The sequence below is a fragment of the Crocodylus porosus genome, unplaced genomic scaffold, assembly GCF_001723895.1.
Source record: "Crocodylus porosus isolate Cpor-Errol unplaced genomic scaffold, CroPor_comp1, whole genome shotgun sequence".
Classification (NCBI taxonomy): Eukaryota; Metazoa; Chordata; order Crocodylia; family Crocodylidae; genus Crocodylus; species Crocodylus porosus.
Genome location: NW_017728918.1, coordinates 33,353,245 through 33,376,873, shown reverse-complemented (window position 1 = coordinate 33,376,873; position 23,629 = coordinate 33,353,245). Strand labels below are relative to the sequence as shown.

At 42.1% G+C, this 23,629-nt stretch overlaps 1 protein-coding gene across 1 annotated transcript in view; it reads left to right on the top strand.

Moving 5' to 3' along the window:
• Positions 1–16,186, top strand: part of TPO (thyroid peroxidase) — a gene marked incomplete at its 5' end in the record, with an annotated part of 109,645 nt that extends 93,459 nt beyond the window's left edge. The window contains 2 exons of the mRNA XM_019538148.1: positions 13,417–13,582; positions 16,093–16,186. Coding sequence (XP_019393693.1) covers positions 13,417–13,582; positions 16,093–16,122 — 196 coding nt within the window. The remainder of the gene's footprint in view (positions 1–13,416; positions 13,583–16,092) is intronic.
• Between the last annotated feature and the right edge of the window lie 7,443 nt (positions 16,187–23,629).

Here is a 23,629-nt window from a genome sequence, read left to right as displayed (position 1 = left end):
GATAAGCGCTCTGTACATGTAGCTGGTTTCAAGGCAATTGCACAATTAACCAGTTAATTGTGTGATACCTGTAATGTATATGGGGCCATAGAACTGTTTCTTCAATTTAAATTTATCCTATATGCTCAGACACATTGCTGAGCAAGCTCTTCCATTATATTTTTTTCCAATATTATTCAGACAAAAATAAAATTCTTTAACCTGAGTTACTTCTCAAGGAATGTGAACAAGTCCTAAGACAGTGGAATTCTTACTTGTTGGACACAGTGGCAAAAATATCTTTTAGTTACATGGGGCTTCATTGTCAGCTAGTATGCTGTCGTCACAGTAAGTAGCACTGTTTTTTTAAATGTCACTTTTTGTCCCTGTATTTCTGAGGTATATCGCATGATTCTATCTTCCATGTGATCACTTTTCCCCACAGCAAGCAGACCAGTAGTATAATTAAAGGCACAACATATGAAAACCAAATTTTAGCTATCTTCACCATCAGATAAGAAAAGACAGAAAAAAAGATAGTAGACAAAGTTCTTGAACACATTCAGTCATAAAACATCCAGAGATTTTATGCCTTTTTTTGGTTTTCAAAAAAAAAAATAAAAAATTGGAACTTCTTGCCATTTGCATATGGGAGTATGACAATTATAACATGCTCGTGTATATTTTCTGTCTTTATAGGATCCATTAGTTAAGTTAATCAGTTACTTTCCTGCAAGTCCTAGTATGTAGAATTGTAGTGCAGATTGGTTGCCTTATTTTATACCAGAAGTGGCTGCATTTTAGCAATACACATGTGTAGTGTAGAGCTACCTTAAGATAAATTCACTCTATAATCATAACATATTCTTTATATGTGATTAATAGAGAAAGCTAAATGGAGAAAGAGGCAGAAGGATAAAAGGAAAAGAGAAATATCCACTGTGAATAAGTAATAATCACTGAGTTACGAACAATCAAATTAGAAAATACTCTGAAAAGTCCACTTTACAATTTAACCTTGCAGATATTGAACTTGGCAGCATAATAGAAATAATACTTCAGTAAAGAGAAGCTTTTCTATAACCTAGGACATGTACAATATGATAGAGCAGTTTTCTCATTTTTTTCCAGAACAAATGTATTTCTTGTGGCTATTTCACAGAACCTTCAGGTTTCTTAATGTTAACTTTTTTCTCTCCCTGTTATAACAAAACCCTGAAAGTCATATACGCATAAAACAGATGTCTTGTGAAAACTAATTCCTATAGGCAGTTAAAATGGATGAGAATTTTATTTAAGACCAATCATTACTAAGTTATCCTCTCAACTGCAAACCCAGTAGACACTGACTGGTTATTTATTTATTGAAAAAATGATTACGTATGTGTTTATGAAGTATCTTTCCTCCTGTAGAATGCCAGTGCTCTTTAGAGACTCTGAGGCTAATAGTCATATACCCTTAAAGTTGCTTTTTTAACACTAGGTGTTAATGTAATTACAACAGCTATTCTGCAATTGCAAAACCACACAAGGTATTTTATTTGAAACAAAAGTTTAAACAATTCTTCAACTGAACCTTTAGTAGGGAATTAAATCGGCATCCAGTAGTCAACTAAGCTGTAATTTAGTCAGGGCAATAGGCTCAACACCTTTAAAGTTATCACTAGGAGACAAAACCCTGCATTAGGTTCATAGGGATTTGTAATAAGAAAATTGAAAATACTGTTAAAGGAAATAAATTGCCTGTTGGTTTGAGTACAAATCTGCATTTTGGCAAAATTCATTATTATATTCCTCTGCACATACTCATACATTTGTCTAGAGTGCCTCATACAGTATCCTTTCAATCACAGTTTAGAAGGGCTACCATGCACCTCACATTCAAGTCTGTCTTGAAAACCTTGTCCTTGCATTATATGCATGAGAAAACAACCCTACCAAACTAAAAGAAACAAGACAATCACACTCCGAATTATTTCCCCACATCTTCCAGGCACGTCCTAACTTTTCCATTCTTACATCTTGGAATGGTAAGCTTTTCAGGAGTAGGACTGGTTTTATTTTTTCTTCTTCACTTTAGACCTTTCTTAATGCTATTAATAAAGAGTTGTTAGGAGAAAACCTTGCAAGTAAATAAAGTTCATGGAGGAAAGATGTGAAGTGACGAAATAAATAGAGATTGCATCATAGTTTCTACTATTTAAACTCCTTTGAAAAATCAAATGACAATTTTTAAACAGTAGCATGTCTTAGATGTAATTCCTTGCTCACAAACAGGGAAGAATTGGTGGTAGATATAGAAGTGGATGGCAACTTGGGCCGCAGACTAGTCTAGGACCATCCTTCTTGGAACCTCCCTTCAGCTTTTTAAAGACTGCGATTAAGTCCCTTTTCAGTCTTCTCTTCTCTAGATTAAATAAACCCAGTTCCCTGAACCTCTCCTCAAAATTTTTGTTGTCCTCTGCTGGACTGTCTCCAATTTGTTCACATCCTTTCTGTAGCAGGGCGCCCAAAACTGAACACAGTACTCCAGATGTGGCCTCACCAATGCAGAATAGAGGGGAATAATCACTTCCCTTGTTCTGCTGGTAACACTTCTACCAGTGCAGCCCAGTATGCCACTCACCTTCTTGGTAACAAAGGCACACTGCTGGCTCATACTTAGCTTATTGTCCACAGTAACCTTCAGGTCCTTTTCTACAGAGCTACTGCCCAGCCAGTCAGCCCCCAGCCTGTACTGATGCATGGGATTGCTCCATCCTAAGTGCAGGACTTTGCACTTGTCCTTGTTATATATCATAATGAAATTCTTTTTGGCCCAATCCTTCAATTTGTCTCCCCTCTGTGGATGAGGGGAGACCAGTGGATGTGGTGTACCTTGATTTTAGCAAGGCTTTTGATGCCATTTTCCACAACATTCTCAGAAGAAAGCTAAAGAAGTGTGGGCTGGATGAATGGATTGTAAGGTAGATAGAAAACTGGCTGGAGAATTGGGCTTAGAAGGTAGTAATCAATTACTAGATATTTAGTTGGCAGATGATATCAAGTGGAGTGCCCCAGGGGTCAGTCCTTGGGCCAGTTTTGTTTAATATCTTTATCCATGACCCGGAAGATGGCATAGAGTACACTCTCAGCAAGTTTGCAGATGAAATCATGCAAGGAGGAGTGGTAGATCTGCTGAAGGCTAAGGCTAGGATTCAGATTGACCTAGACAAATTGAAGGATTGGACCAAGAGGAATCATGACTTCTGAGATGAGGCTGAGGGAACTGGGCTTATTTAGTCTAGAGGAGAACAGAATGAGTGGGGCTTTAATAGCAGTCTTCAAATACCTGGGCAGGGAATTCCAAAGAGGATGGAGCTAGACTGTTTTCAGTGGTGGGAGATGACAGCACAAGGGGCAATGGTCTCATATTGTGGTAAGGAAAGTTTAGGTTAGATATTAGAAATAATTTTGTCATTAGGAGGGTAGTAAACTGGAATAGATTACCCAGAGAGGTTGTGAACTCTCCATCCCTGGTGGTTTTTAAGACCTAGTTAGACAAAGTCTTGGCTGGGATGTTCTTGTTGGGGATGGTCCTACATTGAGCAAGAGTCTGGACTAAATGACCTCCTGAGGTCCCTTCCAACCCTAATTTTCTATGTCCTTTCTAAAGAGAAGGAAGATATATATATATATATATAAACAATTTGTAAGAGAATGTCTGTAGCTCAAACTTATCACTCCAGGTATTATGACTCTTAGCATGTCATACTGCTTCATGGATCTCTTGACCTGCATGCAATGCTGCATTCACATTGCATTATGAGTAGGCTAAATCACACTGCTATTCAGCAATAAAAGTTAGCCCTTGCCTCCCACACATCATGCTTTTTGAACATGTACCACCTCAATGTCACATTCATGTTAATCACAGCATAGATGGGAAGGGTGCTACACATGCACCCAATTTAAGGCATCATAAGATGGCAAGCAAACCATAAAAATGTCTCACATATAATAACCCAAATAATGTAGAACATTATTATGATTTATATGTTGCATTAAATTTAACATGTGGCCAGAGTCACAGTCAGTTTGGAATGAGCCCTCACAGGGTCCCAGGTCTGGGACCAACAGTCATCTGAATGTTGGCCCCAGTGTGAGACTGGGGAGAGGTGAGGAGCCAAAAAACTTCCCTACCAGGGATTTTAAACCCCATGACTGGCAGCTTTTGCTGGGCTACAGGATGCAGGGGATCAGAGGATGCCAGTGAGGGAGATGAAGGGATTCCCCTACTGATGACTTTAACATGAGATTAGCTGACTTTTTGGACCAAGCTTGGACAGCTCCAGGTCTAGTTCAAAACTCAGGGCTGTCTAGGCACCAGGGTTCAAGACCCAGGGCTGTCTAACTGGAGCCAACAATCAGTTGACCATCTGTCTGGATAATCCCAGGTGAACCAGACCTGAGACTGTCCAGAGCTGTGAGTTGAAAAATAGCTGATTATCAGCCCTGGTCACTGGAAAGCCCTAAGACTGAAACCAGACCCTGGGCTGTCTAGTTCAGCAGATTTTTGGGTCCTCATGTGGGGTTACAGCACTCAGTTTCAACTTGCCAGTACAGTGAGAGAGTGAGATTATGTCTCTGGCTTCCTCCTGCACTGGAAAGTAGTAATGGTGTGACTATAATCTGATGCACTATCCTAAAATTGTGCCTTCTGCCATGCACATGATGCATGTATGGCATGGAAGGAGGTATGATTTTTGGGACTGGGGACAGATTCTATCAGACTGTTAAATGAATGTATGCTAGGGGCCATGGACTGCTTGAGGACATCACTACTTGGCCTGGTAAATTTGTGGTGTTGATCTGCCCTAAATAAGATTGAAAATGTGGTGGTGATGGTGCCAGATATTAGGGCTGCGTAAAGCTTGAGGTGCTGATTAGATTCAGAGGAGATTCAGCCTGATTTGGTGGCTGAATCTTCAAATCCAAATCGAATGGGAGACCAATAAAAAGGTCCAATTCAATTCAAAATCTACAAATAGATTTGGAAAAGATTCGGAGAAAGATGTCGAGATTCGGTGATTCAGGCAATCCCTACTTGCCACCATGGGGAGCTAGACCTGGACTCCATGCTGGTAAGTACGGGGCGGGGGAGGAGGCTGGAGAAGGGGGAAGGGTACCATGGGGGGACCTGCACCAGGCACCATCCCCTGCCTCATCCCCCAGCCTCTCTGAGTGCCCCCTGACCTGCATCTGCTTTCCCAGCCCCATCAATGGCTGCCCCACCAGGTCTCAGCGCCCCAGCTCTGAAAAAAAAAAATTAAAAGCCCCACACTCACTGGCTTCTGCAGCAGCTGTTGGGGCTTCTGGGGGCTCATTTCAGATCCCTCCCACACAGCCAGGGCACTGGTGGCAGTGGGGATCACCCCCTACCCCCCACCCCCCAGCCTGGCAGGAGCCAGTGAGTGCGGGGCTTTTTTTTTTTTTTTTTAAAGAGCCGGGGCGCTGGAGCTGGGAAGAGCAGCCATTGACAGGGCTGGGAGAGTGGGTGGGGGATGGGGCCTGTTTGATTCAGAGATTCGGCTGATTCGGCAGCTACCAAATCTCTGAATCAGATTCGGCTGAATCGATTCAGGATAGTGATTCAAATCACTGAATCGAATCACTATCCCCTGAATTGGCCAAATCTAAATCCAAAGCAAATGCTAGCCACTTTGCACAGGCCTACAAGATAGGGAACTGAATTTTACATTTCTCCCACAGAAATCATGTATGTGAACTCAAAAACACGACTTATATGCTTAAAAGTTAAACATATGAAAAAGTCTTCTGCAAGTTGGCACCTAAATTATAATTCATAATGTAGAGATGAAAATTAAATGTCCTGATTCAGGGAACAGAGACTTGCAAAAGTTTGGGGAAAAATAAGGATTCAATGACATAGAAGTGCTACTAGAAAGATAAATAAAAAGTAATGGTTTTGATATAAAATTAACTGCTTTTAACATCATTGAAATGTAAAATTTTTAAACTACTTGAAAAACCTTTAATGAATAATGTGACATTGGATTTTAACTATGGGTGTGAGTTGCTTTTTCCACCTTCCAAAAATTACTGTAATGTGCATTAAAATGATAATGTTGCTAAAAATGGTTAAGGCTTAATATTCACTTATACTTCTGGTTGTTATGAAAAGCATTTTTCATACTGAGAAACTTACCTTGTATTAGAAAGTTGTTCCAACCAGAATGGGTAAGGTATGTGGCTCAGAGCCTGGAACTCCTGGGTTACCATTTCAGCAGCTGTCTGTCTTTGAGCAAATCATTTAGAATCCAGCTGCACTTCATGAAATGTGTAAGGCTTGAATTTCCATTTATATAGGTAGAGGGGAGCATATTTCAGGGAAGCTGAACTACAGAGAAATATAGGCTCCATATTTTAAGATCTATGGATGTGCTCCTTCCTGGAGTAAAGAGGTCCCAGTACTATGATTCAGGAAGAGGTTGGTCCTGATGATATTATCAGGGAACACCACAGGAATTACACTTTTGCCTAACCAGGGTCCATATTTGCTGTTCAGAAACTGAAAAGAACTGCTTAGGTCTATAGTGTAGCATGCAGTGCAGTCCAATTACATATACACGGCCTGTTTTTTTTTACCTCTTGACGTGGCTCTACTTATTTGTACTTAGCTGTGTAAGCTGAGCATCTTTCAAAGGTGTTTAAAAAGTGCATGGTGCACAATGAGTGCTACCACAAAAAAATAATCATTAGAAGAATAATGCCTTGCTGGATCAAGCCTCTCAGTGAGTGTAGATGCAACTGCAAGCATACATTTGATGCAATGACAATGCAGTGCCATATGTATGATGGCTCTGAAAAGCTGTTGAACAGCAGAATATATCAGCTCAGGAAAAAATGTGCATTTTAGGGCTCTTTCTGGTATGAAGTTTAGCTGCTTCTGAACTAGCTTGAGTGTCTTTGTATTGTGTTGTGTAGACGTACCTTCAGTGAGATTATCAAGAGGCAGTTTGTCTATCATCCTTGAATGCTCAAGAAGGAGTGAGACATCCCATAATGAGTACCTTTCTAAGGGCTAGGAAAAATTGCTGTCCCTGCACTAACAAGATATGCATGCACAGAAACATCCTAGCGAATTGCCCATCAAGAATGATGGATGAATGGCGACTTTCTTAATGACGTTGTTCATCTAATTGTCTTCTCACGGTAGCCTCACAGTAGCTGGGACCCCAGTTCCCACTGGCCCCTCCCTCTGCCCTCCCCACCATGCCAGGCTCCGAGTAACCTTAAAGAGTGATACAGACAGACAGACACACAGACAGATGGACTAAGCCCTTTATGTACAGAGATGTTAAGCAACAAAGGGTGTGTGGAGCAGGAGGGTATTACCACTGTCTCCAGCGAATGGACCCTGTGCACCACAGAGAAAAGCAGTCTGCACGTTTCTTCTCCTCTACCTCAGGTACACACCTCACTGTAATGCCATAAGTACTGGTGCCCAGCTCATCTATCCCTGGTGCATGGGGCAAGTCCAGAGGCCCAATCCAGTGTGAGGGGTCACATCATCTTGCCAGCAGGGCTCCCCATGAGTCTGGACATTTGGCAGCAGGATGTTCAGTGGTAGTATTAATTGTGGAAGGTCCAGGCACTACAGTATTTAATTCTGCTGCTGCGCTGCCACCATATTTCTGGACCTGTGGGGAGTACCCCAAAAAGCCAGATGGCATGACTCTGCATGCCAGATCCAGCCTGCAGGCTGTATCTTGGTCACCCCCATCCTAAAGCAATGTGACTTCATGCTGCTTCTGTACAAGAATATGCCTACATCCCACAATTCATTGACAAGTAGATATGCCTGCTTGGAACTGTGCATTCTAAACAAGTAGTTATTAACTTGGTAGATTGAAAAAAGATAGTGGTGGTGCTTCATAAAATTATCTCTGTAATGAGGCCATATCAAGGTCACTGTCACTAACTCCTGCAGCAGGAGGAGTGCCAAATCAATAAGTTAATGCTGCCTACAGGACCAGATTACTCTTTTTCCTTCTGTCTTGAATGAACAGCATTTTCTTCACCTTTTTGCCCTCATTCTCCTACTCATATTGTCTGAAGCATCTTGTTTCATGTAGCAGCGAAAAACCTGAGCACACCAAAGAGCTGTCTGAAAATTGATTTTATGCAAGGTTTAAGCCATTCATTGATAGCAGTACTGAGTAAAATTTGATGTCCTAATTTAACTTTCATACAACCTGAAATGTATAGAGGTTTTTAACCTGCATATGAAATGAATGAAACTGATTATTGATAACTGCTGCAGAAATTCTTTATTTTATTTTCCTTGGATGACATTTCTATCCTAAGTGACTTAGGAGCCTAAGGGCATTTTTACATGTGCTTGGGAAGTGGCTCTGAGAGCATAGATTCATAGATTCATAGATGTTATGGTCGGAAGGGACATCAATAGATCATCGAGTTCGACCCCCTGCATAGGCAGGAAAGAGTGCTGGGTTCAGATGACCCCAGCCAGGTACCCATCCAACCTCCTTTTGAAGACCCCCAGGGTAGGGGAAAGCACCACCTTCCTTGGGAGTCCATTCCATATTTTGGCTACTTTAACTGTGAAGAAGTTCCTCCTAATGTCTAGTCTAAATCTGCTCTCTCCTAGCTTATGGCTATTGTTTCTTGTAACCCCCAGGAGCACCTTGGTGAGTAGAGCCTCACCAATTCCCTTCTATGCCCCATGATAGGCAGCCACAAGGTCGCCTCTCAACCTTCTCTTGCGGAGGCTGAAGAGGTCCAGGTGCCCTAATCTCTCCTCATAGGGCTTGGCCTGCAAGCCCTTAACCATATAAGTGGCCCTTCTCTGGACCCTCTCCAGGTTATCCACATCCCTCTCAAAGTGTGGCGCCCAAAACTGGATGCAGTACTCCAACTGCGGCCTGACCAGTGCTGCATAGAGGGGAAGTATCACCTACTTAGTTCTGTTTGTCATGCATCTGCTGATGCATGATAAAGTGCAGTTAGCTTTGCTGATGACCTCGTCACACTGATGATTCGTGTTAATCTTGGAATCCACTAGGAGCAGCATTTCTCCTTGTTAAATCGCATTCTATTGTTTTCTGCCCATTTGTCCAACCTGTCCAGGTCTGCCTGTAGTTGTTCCCTGCCCTCCAGTGTGTCCACTTCTCTCCACAGTTTTGTATCATCCACAAACATGGACAGAGTGCACTTCACTCCCTCGTCCAAGTCACTAATGAAGACATTGAAGAGTATCGGTCCAAGGACCAAGCCCTGTGGGACCCCATTGCCCACGCCCTTCCAGGTTGATACTGACCTGTCTATCATCACTCTCTGGGTATGACCCTCTAGCCGATTTTCCACCCACTGGGCTGTGTAATCATCCAAGTCACAGCCTCTTAATTTGTTCACCAGTATGGGGTGGGATACTGTATCAAAGGCCTTCCTGAAGTCTAAGTAAACAATATCTATCCCTATTCCTGCATCCCGGTACTTTGTAACCTGGTCATAAAAAGAGACTAGATTAGTCAGGCATGATCTATCTGCTACGAACCTGTGCTGGTTTCCCCTTGGCATAATTTTTCCTGCTGGGCTCTCACCGATATGACCCTTAATAATCTTTTTGAAGACTTTACCAAGGATAGAAGTGAGACTGACTGGCCTGTAGTTGCCTGGATCCTCCTTCCTCCCCTTCTTGAAAATAGGGACCACATTGATCCTTTTCCAGTCCTCCAGGACCTGGCCTGTGTGCATATCATGTATCGGCATCCCCACACTTGAAAATGGCAGTGGGGGTGCTTGAATTAAAGGTTGTTCAATGAACTTTAGTGCAAGCACCCCCACCACCATTTTTAAGAGCATGGACCCTGATACACAAGACGCAGGAGGCTGCTGGAGTGCGGCAATTGTTCCAAAGCTCTGGAATTCCAACACAGTGGGAGCAGCCTCAGTGCTCATGTCGGCAACCTAAGGGCCAAGTTCCAGATACAAACTAGGTCAGGACTTTCCCAGAGAGTACCTAGTCAGAATGCAGGTGTCTGAATTTGAAAAAGCAAGCCAAATTAGTTCTGTTCCACAGTTATGGCAGTGGCACCATTTTAGACTGCAGAGCTTCTACTTGACCTTCTGGGCATGCTCATAGGTATCTGGGGATGGGGGCACCTGAATATTGGAGCTCAGGGCACCTGAATTTCTAGTTTCCATTCCTATATACGTTTCTGTTTTTTTTAACCAATAACTATCTGATTTTAGTTATGTACAGTACTGGAAGTGGGAACCAGCACCCAGTATACCCAGCACACCCAAGGGAACGTCATAACCATTAGACTGTAGAATCAGGCTCCTTTTCATGCGTTCTCTTTCTGGGACTATGACTCTTACATTCTTGGCTGCCCATTGACACAGTTTAAAGAAGAGGGAAAGAACATGTTCCTACCAAACCAATTTTATAGACTTGTGGGTAGGGCATTCTCCTAGAAAGTACATAACAGTAGGAAACAATCCCCTTAAACTGAATAGGCTGTAGACCCCAAAGTTTCCTCTTCCTGTGCAAATGCTTTAATGAGGCTAGCATTCAAGACATAAGGACTACCACCACCTTTGAGTTAAATGCCTACCCAGAGAACTAAGGACTAATCCAGCATTTCTCAGCCTTTTTTTAGATATGAGTTCCCCTCAGACTTGAGGCACCACTCATTACACTCAAGGTACTCTTTGGAAAATGCCAGCTCTTGGTTTTTAACCCTTTTATTATTGAAAAAGAATAGAGAAATTTTTCTCTTTCAAAAACTCAGGAAGACCACAACCAAACAGGAAGGTTTCAACAAGATATTGGCCATGTGGTTCCTCTGATTTACCTGTGTCAGGTCAGGGTGTTAGGTCTGTGTTGTATCAAGGTTGGCAGTAGTCCTATGTAGAGTACAGATTATTGATTATATACGACAGTTTGGATAGGGATGATCCTGCCTTGGGATGGCCTCTGGGGATCCCTTCCAGCCCTTCTATCTCTGATTCTATGATTCTTTGAACTCTATGGATATGTTGTGAATCATGTTGGTACATCTAACATTGGGTGGCACCCTTAAAAAGGGACCCTTGAAATTATGCCAAGGCACTCTAGGCAGGGTGCCACAGCACCCTGATGAAAATCACTGGACTAGTTATTTTGGATCACAACTGAATGCCTAGATGCCTAAATCAGGGGCATCAAAGATGTGGGCCATAGACCCACCTAAATACCAAGAGCTAACTCAAGGAAATGCTAAGAACAGAGATGTGGCTGAACTCCTGGCCCTCTGTAGAGCATAGGCTCCTGATAGACACATGCTTTATTTCTTCTTAGGTTCCAGAATATGTTCAAATGTAAGAGCCTATATCTAAGTTTAAATCAGCGGGTCAGGACTTGGTCAGTGTTTGTTTGTTTTGCTTTTTAAGAATAGTCTACTGGCTACAGCAGTCACCACAGAAGTGGGATATTAGGCATCAGTTACCATTTCAGGAGAATGCCAAACCATTAGGCTCTTAGCCTACCTGGGGGTGTTTTCTACCTTTCCTGATGAAACAATGAATTCAAGATTTGTTTGGCCAGAAATAGAATACATGCAGGAGCCTCACACCATATTCTAGTGCTTAGGGCCCTTACTTGGCTTCTGGTACCTGTCCCATTATTAAACAGCCATTGCTGTGTTTTCCAGACTGAGTACTTTAACTTTTACTTAAAAGTCACAAGGAACTACTCTTGTTTTGAAAGGAGACGCTGACCTTAACCTTACTGCTGTTTGATCACCCCATGGAGAGAAGGGATTGTAATTGTAACTTTATATTGTCAAAAAAGGGCTAGTTGCACATTCAGATGAAGTTTGCCCTTAAATAATCTCAACTGCATTAGTTACTTGAGATGCCTAACCAACTGATGCCTTAATCAGCCCTCGTGATCATGAATTTCAGATGTGAGCCATGTGACTTGGTGGATGTAGTAATCTAGGTAGGGCTGAGGGGCATATAATTTTACCCCTATTTCTATCACAATAGCATGTGAATACTAGCATGTAAAATAGTGATACTTCATACAGTACCACTAGTAAATGTATCCTTCTCTTGTTTTTCTTTAAACATCCTGTTCTCTGTAGGAATTATTACATTATTTCACCTGCCAGACAATATGCACTGATGATGAGTGAGCTCTTCCTGAGATTAAATCTTTTGACTACCCTGTATATAATAGAAAACATAGCTTCATTTGGGTGATTCAGAGGACAGGAAAAATGTAACACCTGTACTGAGCCAATTTACATGTTTGACCCACTTATACAAGCAGCATGCTGAATAGCCAAACTGCAGCCGCAGGACTGTACAGATGACAAATTAACAATGCCTTCTCAGCATTCTCAGACAATGTTTTGCTAAGCTCAGTCTTAAATTCACATTTAATGCCCCCAAGTAAAATTGCCACTTTTTCCTTATTTACTTCTAATTAATGTATTTTTAGCTGAAAAAATTAGGAAATTGATAATATTTTCAGTTACTCATTTGAATACAGGCACCTTTTTGAAGTAGATGATGTAGATTAGATATTTGTCAGAGTCAAACTTCCATGGTATAGAACATGATTTTGAAAAATGTTGTACTGGGGAGATTTGGTAATAGAGTTGGAGTGTTGTAGTCTTGATGATCCAGAAAATGTACAACAGACAAGAATTTTCTTTGGTATCTCTTATTGGATTAACTGTATCCATTTGGAAGACCCGTTAGGCAAGCATTTGGGTACCAAGTGCCCCTTCTGAAGTCTAAGAAAGAGGCAGAAGCAGGCTGAACTAACTATCAGGGAAAAGACTCCATGTAAATGTAGAGTTTGACTGAAGGGATGCAAGAGGGTTGTAAACTGAAGAGGTGCTACCAGGACCTATTATAGGATGAAAGAAGTGCAGCAGACTAGGCTATCTAGTTAGCGGCAGAGTGAGCCTATTCAAGAAAAGGGAGAGGAGCCTTCAGATGGACAAATACACATTCACTATTATTAGTATACACATTCAATATTATTAGTAATAATAATTCTTTTTCATTAAATATGCTTTTGTTTTAACATTTGAAAAGTATTTTATGTTATTTACTCTCAAAGTTCTTCTTGATTAAGGGTTTCAGATTTGGTCTCAGGATTCTTATTCCTTTCTGTTTAGTACCCCTGCTGTCTGCAGACCTACTCATATCATTTACTGAATTAGGTGGTAGCCTATGAAAATACATGCTTCTCTGAATGGGTTAACCTAGGGGAAGGCATCCTGCCTTGCCTTCATTGTTATTTAATTTATACTTTCCAATAATCCCCTTCAGCTGAACTATATTTTGACTCCATGATGAATTGTATAATTTGTTGCAATTTGATAATAACTTTAACATGTTTGTTTTAAACAGGGCACATGATGCTAAAGGATCGATTCAGCCAAACGTGTTAAAAGGCAGAACTAATGCACTCACTGAATTAAAAGACAGAACTAACGTGTCCATGGAATTAGATTGCAAAAAATGCCATGAAATGAAGACTTCACAGCCCAGTGCACAGGTTGAATCAGTTAATAAGGTATAACACGTCTTGAAGCATCAGATTATTTCTTGGTAGTGTTGTTGCTGTGATGGTCCAGGAAAAATGCAAGAGCAGAAGATACATGGCTTGGTGAAATAGGTGCTAGCATGGATGGGAGGAAACCTTACGGTCTAACCTAGGCTCTTGTTCCCAATGGGGTAGAAACTTCCCTATTGCTCTTCACCCAATGGATACAAAATGCAAGGCACAACAGGTAACCTTCAGGGGGAGGACAGGGAGGAGATTGAACTGGATAATGTCTTATGGTGGCCTGTTGGTTGGAACACTGCTGGAAAGCCGTAAATGCAGGTTTAGACCCTGTCTAAAGGGGACGAGAGCTCAGAAGCTGGGTCTCCCACATTTGGGCAAGAGTCCTAGCCACTGGGTTACTGGGTTAAAACAAGGGAGGCACCCCTTTCTCCTCCTCTCTTTGGTTTGCAACAAGCATGTGTGTAGGCATGCAAGACAATGTGTTTCTCCCTGTGGTGAAAAAGAATGCAAATGTGTGTAAAAGTGCCTCAGTGGCAGTCACACAGCAATTTCCCATAAAATGAAATAGGAATCTTCCTCAAGAGTGCTCATTGGGATCCCACCTGAAATAAATGATGAGCCCGTGGAATTGTTTTTTATATCAGAAGGGGATGACATGGGTGTGTTCCCAAGTTAGAAACCAGGAATACTGGGAAACAAAGTCAAAAAGAGATAATGGAGCAGATAAGGAATACAATGCATGCACAGTAAGTGGGCAATATATAAATCTAGGTAAAGATCCACTTAAAGTGCATGGAAGTGAAGTAAAAGATTGTTGGCCACTCAAGGCACCCAGTAATATTTTCACATTCTTTTTATGGCCCTGTCGCCCTGGCAGCTGGTGGTCCCCTCCCACAGGGTTGGTGGGGAAGGGGCTGTGGGTGGAGTGTGAGGGGCACCAGCAGGTCTGGGGAGTTCTAGTGGAGACACCAACAGGGACACCAACAAGGTCAGGGGGCTGTGGGTGAGTAGTGAGGGGCACCAGCAGGGCTGGGGAACTGTGGCTTGGGAGTGAGGGTCCTGGACCTGCATCCTGGTGAGCTTAAGGGGCAGGAGGAGCTCTGATTTTCCATGATAAGAAACCCAAAACCAAATACCAAAATGTATAGGTATTTAGAATTTTTTTCAGTATAGTGATTGAGGCACAGGTAGGCTTCCAAATTGCTTTAAAATTGTAAATACACCAATAAAACATTGTGTTCTGTTGATACATATAGATATATAGTGGTGTTTCAATTTAATTGCAAATTTGGGGCTATTTATCCAAGAATTTTCTATCTGTTATCAGGGAAAACCAGGATTCCTGCTAATCAGTGACATTCTTGGCACAGTTTAAGTGTTATATCTGTCCACATCCTAAGGGTCCATATCAACAAAACATTTAACAGCTTTACTGAATCACGGCTTAGAGTTAGATATGAAATTAATGTAACATTTTCTCTTTTTTCCTTCCATTTAGGATCATACCAGTGACCCCCATATTCTATTCAGCATGTAAATTATTTTTACAGCACTTGAGGAATAATGGACAGCTACAGCACACTTCTTTGTAATAAATAAAATATCAAAGGAAGAGGCAATTTAGTCAGAATCATCCAGATATACTTATTCCAAACTGCTTTGCATTTTTGATACAAAGAGCCTACATATTATAATTCTGTATTAAACATTTTGATTTTTGGCATTATGCATCACCACATTTCAAATGTTGTTGCATTCAGTTACCTCACAGTCTCCTAGTACTACCAAAGCAATTAAATATGAATATAATGGCTGCTGTAAAAGTGAATTATGTTTGCTTCTGAGAGTCCCACAAAGATTTGTTTCATCTCCTAGTAAAGCAAAAGCACAGGTGACTTCAGAAACAGGTTTATTCTTAATTCCAAAATACCATTCAATAAAATATAAAGAGTAGAAATACATCCTTCCTTTTATTTATTCATGCTTTATTCCAATTATAAATGTCCTGTATATAATCATTAACATAACCATTTTAAAATATGTAATAGCTTTTTTGCACTGTATTCATCTAAATTGCTGCTTTTACATGCTAACCATTAGCTATTTAAAGATTCTTAATTTGGAAATCTGTATTCTCAGATTAATAATATGTAAATAAATGGATCTTTGTGTTAGGAAATAAAGTTTCAAAGAAGACGACTTCACTTGCACCAGCACATAACTATATTTCAGACTGTCATTTTGGCTGATATTCATAAATACTGGTTCCTGCACAACCCTCATTTTTAAGACATTGTGCCTTCATGCTGGTTATCTATTTCTACAATTTTCAAGGTGACTTTGCAGTACATACGTACAGCACCTGTAAAAATGTCTATGCATATTTTTCATTTTGATGATAACTTCTAATGGCATTTTCAGCAGAAAAGCCTCATTTGTAGTACTTTCTTGTGATTTTAAATATTTCTCCACTACTTTGGTAATCAAACTTTTTCTCTTTTAACTCTTCCTTTCAGAGCTTTCTCCATCCTTCCTACCAGTCCTAGACACTCCCAAGAACATACTAATTTTTCCTGTATCAAGTGACCCAAGAAGGAAAGAAATTAAGTTACATAAGAGAAGGTGGACAAGTTAGCAAGCACCTGCAAGTACATCTAGAAATAAATTCCCTAATTTACAAAAACAGCAGTTAGAAAAAAAAGAGGCATGGCAAAATAACATCCCTAAGGTATGCCAATGAATACAAACATGAAAGCATGCAGGCAGTGAAAAACAAATGACAGGCCACTATTAAGTGTACAAATTATGCAAGGATTTCATAATCGCAAAGATACTTAATTGACAAACTTTGTGTCACTGCTACTAGCTAATGCAATGTTATTTAAAGAACTAGCAATGGGATAATGCAATGGCTTTCAGATCTTCTTGCTTATTTCTCTTTCTTCAAACCCACAATATATTTTTAAAGGGAGCTTGACCAATTTTTTCTTCCTGCATTATTAAGATAAAAGGAATGTTAATGTGTTGCAGTACAGATTTACTGTAAGGCATAACAAGATAACAGGAAACGTCACATGCTCTCTATTCTTCACTTTGAATTGATAAATATGATCTTCAGCATGAGGAGAAAAATAACTGTTGTTATACTATATAAGATGGAAACCCCACATAGTCAACTCTGTCTCCAAGGGAATGGAAAATTAACTGCATATTCTGTAATGATTTCTGTGGCTGATGAATTTACCAGTGTTGACCAACTGGGACCGATTTCACTTTTCTTATTTTAGGATGATAATACATCTACCATATCACTTACCATAAATCATGAAAAGCTATCAAGCTGTGTAAATTCTACCCAGGGCTAGCAGCACTCCCTATTGTTAAGATTAGAAAAAGCTTTATGTAAACAATACCCCCTCCACCTGCAATTAACAAATGCTCAGTCAAAACTTGTTACAGTTAAATGGGTAAAAATTCTGAAGTTCTCATGTGCGGTGAACGTGCTCCAGACCAAGGCTATGGAAATCTGAGTAGGATTAAATACAATTCTAAGCTAATGAGCTCACCTGTGTATCAGATTGGAAACTAAGAAGAGAAAAGACTATTTTTCTCCCTGACTGGGTTGAAGCTTCGTGAAGGAGGAAGCTATCTTCATTTAAGCACAGGAGCTGGATCTGAAAGAGGCTGGGATGTGCAGTCCAGAATTGGAAGCTTGAGGGTAGGAATGCAACATTGGAAGCATCTACACATACTGTCAGGGCCACCCCCACAGGGGGCCAATCAGGGTGACTGCCCCAAGCCACCCCACATGCTTTGGGGGGCTCCATGGAGCCGGGCAGAGCAGCCATGGCAACTCTGTGCTGCTGCCGCTTTCATGTCTGGCCACTTGGCACCTCCTGCACCCCAGCCCCCACCCCCACCAAATCTGCTGCTGGCTTCCTTGTGTCTGGGGGCGGGGCTTCACACAGGCTGATTTGCCCTCGGCCCTGCACCCTGTTCAGATTGTTTCTGTTCATTCGCATTAAGCTTACTGTGCAGTAAAGTACTAAACAGTGGGTATGTCTACATGAGATTCTTTACTGTGTAGTAGCATAGTTTACTGCACAGTAAGTGTGTACCTCTACACATGCACATGCCCACTGCACAGTAAATGATGCTTCTTAGGAGTAAATTTGCTATCTGCAAATGCAAGTAGCAAATTTACTCATGATTAGTTACTGTGCAGTAACACGTGTGATACCAACCGGGAGCAAATTTGCTCCTGGTCAGCCCTGCTACTAGGGGGCCAACCTCTCCTGCCCCAGGGCTGGGCCAGCTCTGTGCCAGCCTCAGCCTCAGGATCTTAAAATCCAGCATTTTGAGCCCTGGGGCACAAGTAGGCACCCTGAGGCCACTCCAGGCTCCTGTGTCCCCCTGGGAAGGCAGCAGGCTAGCAACACCAGGCTGCCTGAACTCTGGCCATGCTGCCTAACACTGCAGTGCTGCTCAGCTGTAGGCTTATGCTGTCCAGGCCTGTAGGCTGGTGTAGGATCTTGTCAGACCTGTGAGCACCCAGTCCCAGCTTCAGGCAGCTCCTGCTGCCCACATCCTACTCTTGCCAGCCTGCCCAGAGCCGGTAGGTGATTCAGGACACAGTCTCACCACACAGCTCCCAGTCCCATGCTGTGCCCATGAATTAGGTGCTGCAGGCAGCTGCCCAGGCCTGGCATCACAGGGATAGTTGAGTGGAGGCCCAGAGAACTAGCATGGAAGCCCCAGTGGCCTTGTCCTTGCCAATGCCTATGCCTGCCACCCAAGAACCCAACTAGTTATAGGAGGAGACTGGTGACCTCCTGGCACTGGGGGGGTGAGGAAGAGGTGCAGTGCCAGTTTGTACAGAGTGGGTGCTCCAATACCTACATATATGATGGGCTGTCAGGCCAGATGTGGGAGTGTGGGCATGACTAATCAGCCCTGCAGTGCCACATAAAGATCAAGGCATTGATCAGATCAGAGTGGGTCACTGTAACTAAACACAATTGTCAGTTGGGGAGTGCCTAAAGTCCATGCCTTTTATGTGGCAACAGACATCCTTGTGCCATAGGACCAAGGCTACAGCTGTGCTCTGTACAGCAGCATAGGAGGCCTGCCTGAGCCCCTGCTCTGGACTGGCACCCACAGTGGTGTGTCACCAGGACCCTTTGGGCCTCCAGCAGCCCATCCCACCAATCTCCCCATTTGCAGCCTCCATCTAGGGACCTAGACAGATCATCTAGTCTGACCCCCTGCCATGGTCAGGAAGGAGCACTGGGGGTGGCAGGGGTCATAAGACCCCAGCCAGGTGCCTATCCAGTCTTCTCTAACATCTATTCACCAGAGCACCCCAACGGATGACAAGGCCAAATGGTCACAACCTCCTCCATGACCATTTCAGGCTGGACATAAGGAAGAGCTGTCTGAGCACCCAAGGTTTGTAATAGACTGCCACCAGAGGAGGTTCAAGCACCTACTTTGAACACCTTCAAGAGACATTCGGATGTTTATCTTGCTGGGATCCTATGATCCTATGATCCCTGCTGACTTCCTGCCCCTGGGGCAGGGGGCTGGACTCAATGATCTTCTGAGGTCCTTTCCAGCCCTAGTGTCTATGAATCTATGAATCCTCACCCATGTGGTAAGCCCCACAATGCACGGAGGGCCCTCCCCACACTGGCTTCTGCCCCCGGCCCCAGACCTGGCCCCAGCCCCTCTCCCTATCTGCCCTCCCATACCCAGTGTAGATGCACTCCCTTGGCATCTTCGTTAGTAATGATGATGTCGGGTCACATCTGGCTCTCGCAGCACATGACGGTGTGGTTCACGGAGATCTCCCCCACTGCAGCCAGGATGGCCCTCACCAGGCAGCATTGTGGTGGAGCTGCCAGGCTCTGGCATGCAGCTTGCAGCTGCATAGCACATGGTGTCTCTGCCATGTAGCCATGCCATCAGCACCTCTTGTCCTGGTAGCCAAAGCAGACGACCCTGTTCAGAGGCAGGCAATTGAGGCGGGCGTGGTAGAGGAAGCGCCAGTCCGTGAAGCGTGTAATGTTCCCACTGGGCATGAAGTGGTTGCTGGAGTCCCACTTTGAGATGACATTGAAGACCTTGTCTGGTCAGGTTTGGCCCTCAGGTCGCCGGCATACTTGTTTCGGACGGTGTCCTTCAGGAACCTCTTATGTGCCCAACCATGTCAGCACTACCCTCGCAGTACCTGCAGTATATTGAGGTCTAGACAATACAAAAATCTCTGACAGTGAAAAGTTAAATGGTGAGGACTTTATAAAAGATAGAAAACTTAACATCTAAAAAGGTGAAATGCTTATGCCATTAAAATCAATATGAATTTTATCTCTGACTTTGGTGGGATCAGGATGGCTGCACTGCTGAAACCTTAATCCTTTTTATATTCAATTCATTATAAGCCTACATTGGTAAAATGTAACTGAAGTGGTGAAATAATTTTCAGTCTACTGTAGAAAATGCTGCTGAGAGCTTCCAATTTGCTGCACAATCTAGGAAGTTTGCTACAAAAAGCAGGCTGAGTTTGCTGTGGACCACATAGAAGTTTTGCTCTATACACTACAAGCCAGTAATAGTAAATGTTTGTTCCATATTCCAAGTAATTTCATCTGTAAGACAGGCAGACAGCAGACGATGTATTTGCAAACAGATGGCTCTACAAGCTAACCTTGTATTTCAGCCACTTCTACTTCCCATTTATGGATTAATTTTCATCAAGTACTAAAACTTCAGCATTAGTGCCAACTTTTACAGTAATTTTAAGCAGCTTTTAACATGATTTAACTTATTAATATTTTATTATGCGCATTTTATATTTTCTTTGTGCAGCATCCTGGGGTGTATGCATGAAAAAGGCTTTCTAAATATTAATGTAATTGATTATGTTTACTTAATGTACAAGTATTAAAAAAAGAAATTATACAATCAAATTATTCCATTATGTACAACATAGTACAGAGATATTGGTTCTGCCATTAGAGGAGAAAACGCTAACTGTAGGTATGAAATAAGTATAAAGGGTACCATGACATGGCTAATACAAAATCTGAAATGCTGAAAAAAGTTCAGGAGACGAGAGGTCCAGGTTATCAAAGAATGGACTGAAATGAAGAATAAGGAAGAACCAGAACCTTTGTCAGCCAAGACTCATAGTTCCAATAAATGGAATGAATAGTACAGAAGTGGCCAGGTGTTTGGCAGAATGAAGTATGTGATGTTAGAAAGGTTGAGACCATTGGTGAAATAATTGAGGAGGAACAAGGAGGAGAAAGGAGACAGGAAATGTTGAACTAAAGGCCTATATGGTCATAAATTAAAGAAAGACTAGACAAAAGGAGGATTACATCAATAAATATAGAGAAGACAATTAATGATGTGGTGTAGGAGGATCTCTGTGGGATGTTTAGTCCCTCTTTTAGAGGGAGCTGAAAGAGAAGGAATGACTGATGTGGGCAATTTAAAGACACTGCACAAATCAGAGACATAGGAACTGGTACAACTGTCAATAATGTTGGACAAAATAGGTGCCTTGCCACTGATCTAAATGGGCATTTGTACACATGCTTGTGCCACAACACCAGGCACTTTTAAAAGATCCTGGCACAGATTGAGGTTCATACAGTTGTACAAGTGGCGGAAAGCACATCAGCACTGATAAAATGGTGGTGGTGCACTTTTGAACTAGAACACCACAGTGGTGTTTTAATTTAAAATCTCACCACCACCATTTACTGCACACTGATGTGCACTTCACCACTCATACAACTGCACACACTGCAGTGCAGTGCACATCAGCTCGCATGCATAGCAGACTCGATTAATTGCAAGACAAAAATGTATGTGTATAAATGCCCAATAGAGATACTTAGTTTTCTCCATGCTAAAGGGGAAAAAGCAGAATGATCCTGATACAGATATCACATAGTTCTATATTACATTTGATTTCAGCAGATGTGAGAATAGGATCAAAAATTCCAAATCAAATCCTATACTGTCTTTAAAAAGTCAAAAATCTACCTATGCCAGAACCAGCCCACTAAGCTATTGTGATGAAGAAGCATTAATTTGTACACACAATTTTTGACAAAGTTTACATATATCTTGCTTTTTTTACTATTTTAAAGTATATTTTCATGTATTTGCCACCACGTAACTACCTTTGACAGTTTCTTTCAATTTCTGCCCTTCTGGGGGGGAATTGACTTATAGGTATAGGCATTATAAAGGTTCAAGATGGGCAGCAGGGGTTAAATCAGTTTCTAAAGAGCTTGGAAGACACACACACAGCTTCTCATGGCTCTGGGAGCTGATGGGCTGTCTAGCACAACAAAGCCAATGGATGGACACAGCCTGAGAATTGAGGGGGGCATGCCATAACATGACATCACAGCCTTCAAGGCAGACAGGATGTCTAACACAACAAGGACACAGCCCGGGAAACAAACATGTGCCATACCTTCCCATAACACAAGATAAGTGACAATAACAGCAAGGCCTCAGAGAGCAGGGAGGCCTATGTCCCGGTTTTGGGGAACAAACCAAATCAGGAGAAGGCCCAGAAGTTATGTGGACATGTGACCGCAGAGAGACAGCCAACCAGAGATAACCATGGATGAAGAATCATCAGGAGTCATGAAGGGGGAAGAGAATACAAAAGCAGAGACTTGAGATTAACAAAGAGTCCCTCCTGTCCCTCCCTGTCCCTCCTCCTCTTCCTTGAGAGGGGTCCCCATCCCCATCACCTGGGAAGGGTCTCCAAGGCCACTATGGACAGAGGGCACACACCAGAGGGGGCCTGTAGGCTTTGGCATCCCACCTCCAGACTCCAGACACCTAAAAGAAAGAGCCTCAGGGTGAAACCTGCTTCCTGACCAGATGTCCTTTAACTCTGATGAGAGCCCTGGGATTGGTTGATATAGAATCGCTTGATTGTTTGTATTGTTGCTTTTTGTTATCACTCTGTATCAAAAAATTTGCCTGTTATCAACTGGCAGGTGTTGTGGTTGGTCTGAGGGCTGTACTCCCCCAGAACAAAGGTATAGGGGCTGGGTTCCTAAAATCCAGTGCCAACAATGCCATAAAAGCTATCCCAGAGAGACACACAGGGTGAGCATAGCTCCACATGTGCAAAGAGAATCCACACTGTGTGTAAGGGCCAAACATTGCAGTTATGCAGATATGTAAGTGCCACTTAAGTACAAAAAAGTGGGCTAATACTTAGTCTGAAGAACCTTAACAGAGATAAAGCAACCTCCCCCTCCCCCCCGGATTAATATGTAATAATTTTAAGAATCACTAGATTGTGCTCATATAATTTTTAAGACTTACTAAACTGAGCATACAGGTATTATTATCTTGATACATGTTATTTGTGATGCACTTCCTGAAGTATTTATTTTTAACCCCATAAAAATATGTCCACTGTCTGGATCATTCTGAGACCAGCCTTTATACGGGCCTCTCTTATTAGCAGTTAATAACTAAAGTTTTGACTTTTTATTAGAATTTTGAAAAAAGGCCACAGTTTATTGCAGGTTTATCTCTGCAGATGTTAATATATATATATTAGACACACACACACAATAGGTATACTAATATGTCCGCTATATGATTTAATATATATAAATGCTTGCCATGTTTGTGATTGTGAAGTACCTGAAGAACAAAGTGGTTGGGAACAGCCAGCATGGAATCACCAAGAGCAAGTTATGCCTGACCAACCTGATTTCCTCCTATAATAAGATGAGAGATCTGTGGACACGGGAGAGCAGTGGATGTGATATACCTTGCCTTTAGCAAGGCTTTGGACACTGTCTCTCACAACATTCTAATTAAGAAGCTGAGTAAGTACAAACTAGCTTAAAGTACTGTAAGATGGATACATAACTGCTTGGACCATCATAGTCAATGAGTAGTCATTAGTGGCTCATAGTAGTCTAGTTGGGAGAAGGTAACAAGTGGGGTTCCTCAAGGGTTTGTCCTGGATCCATTATTGTCATACTTGTCATGCATCCA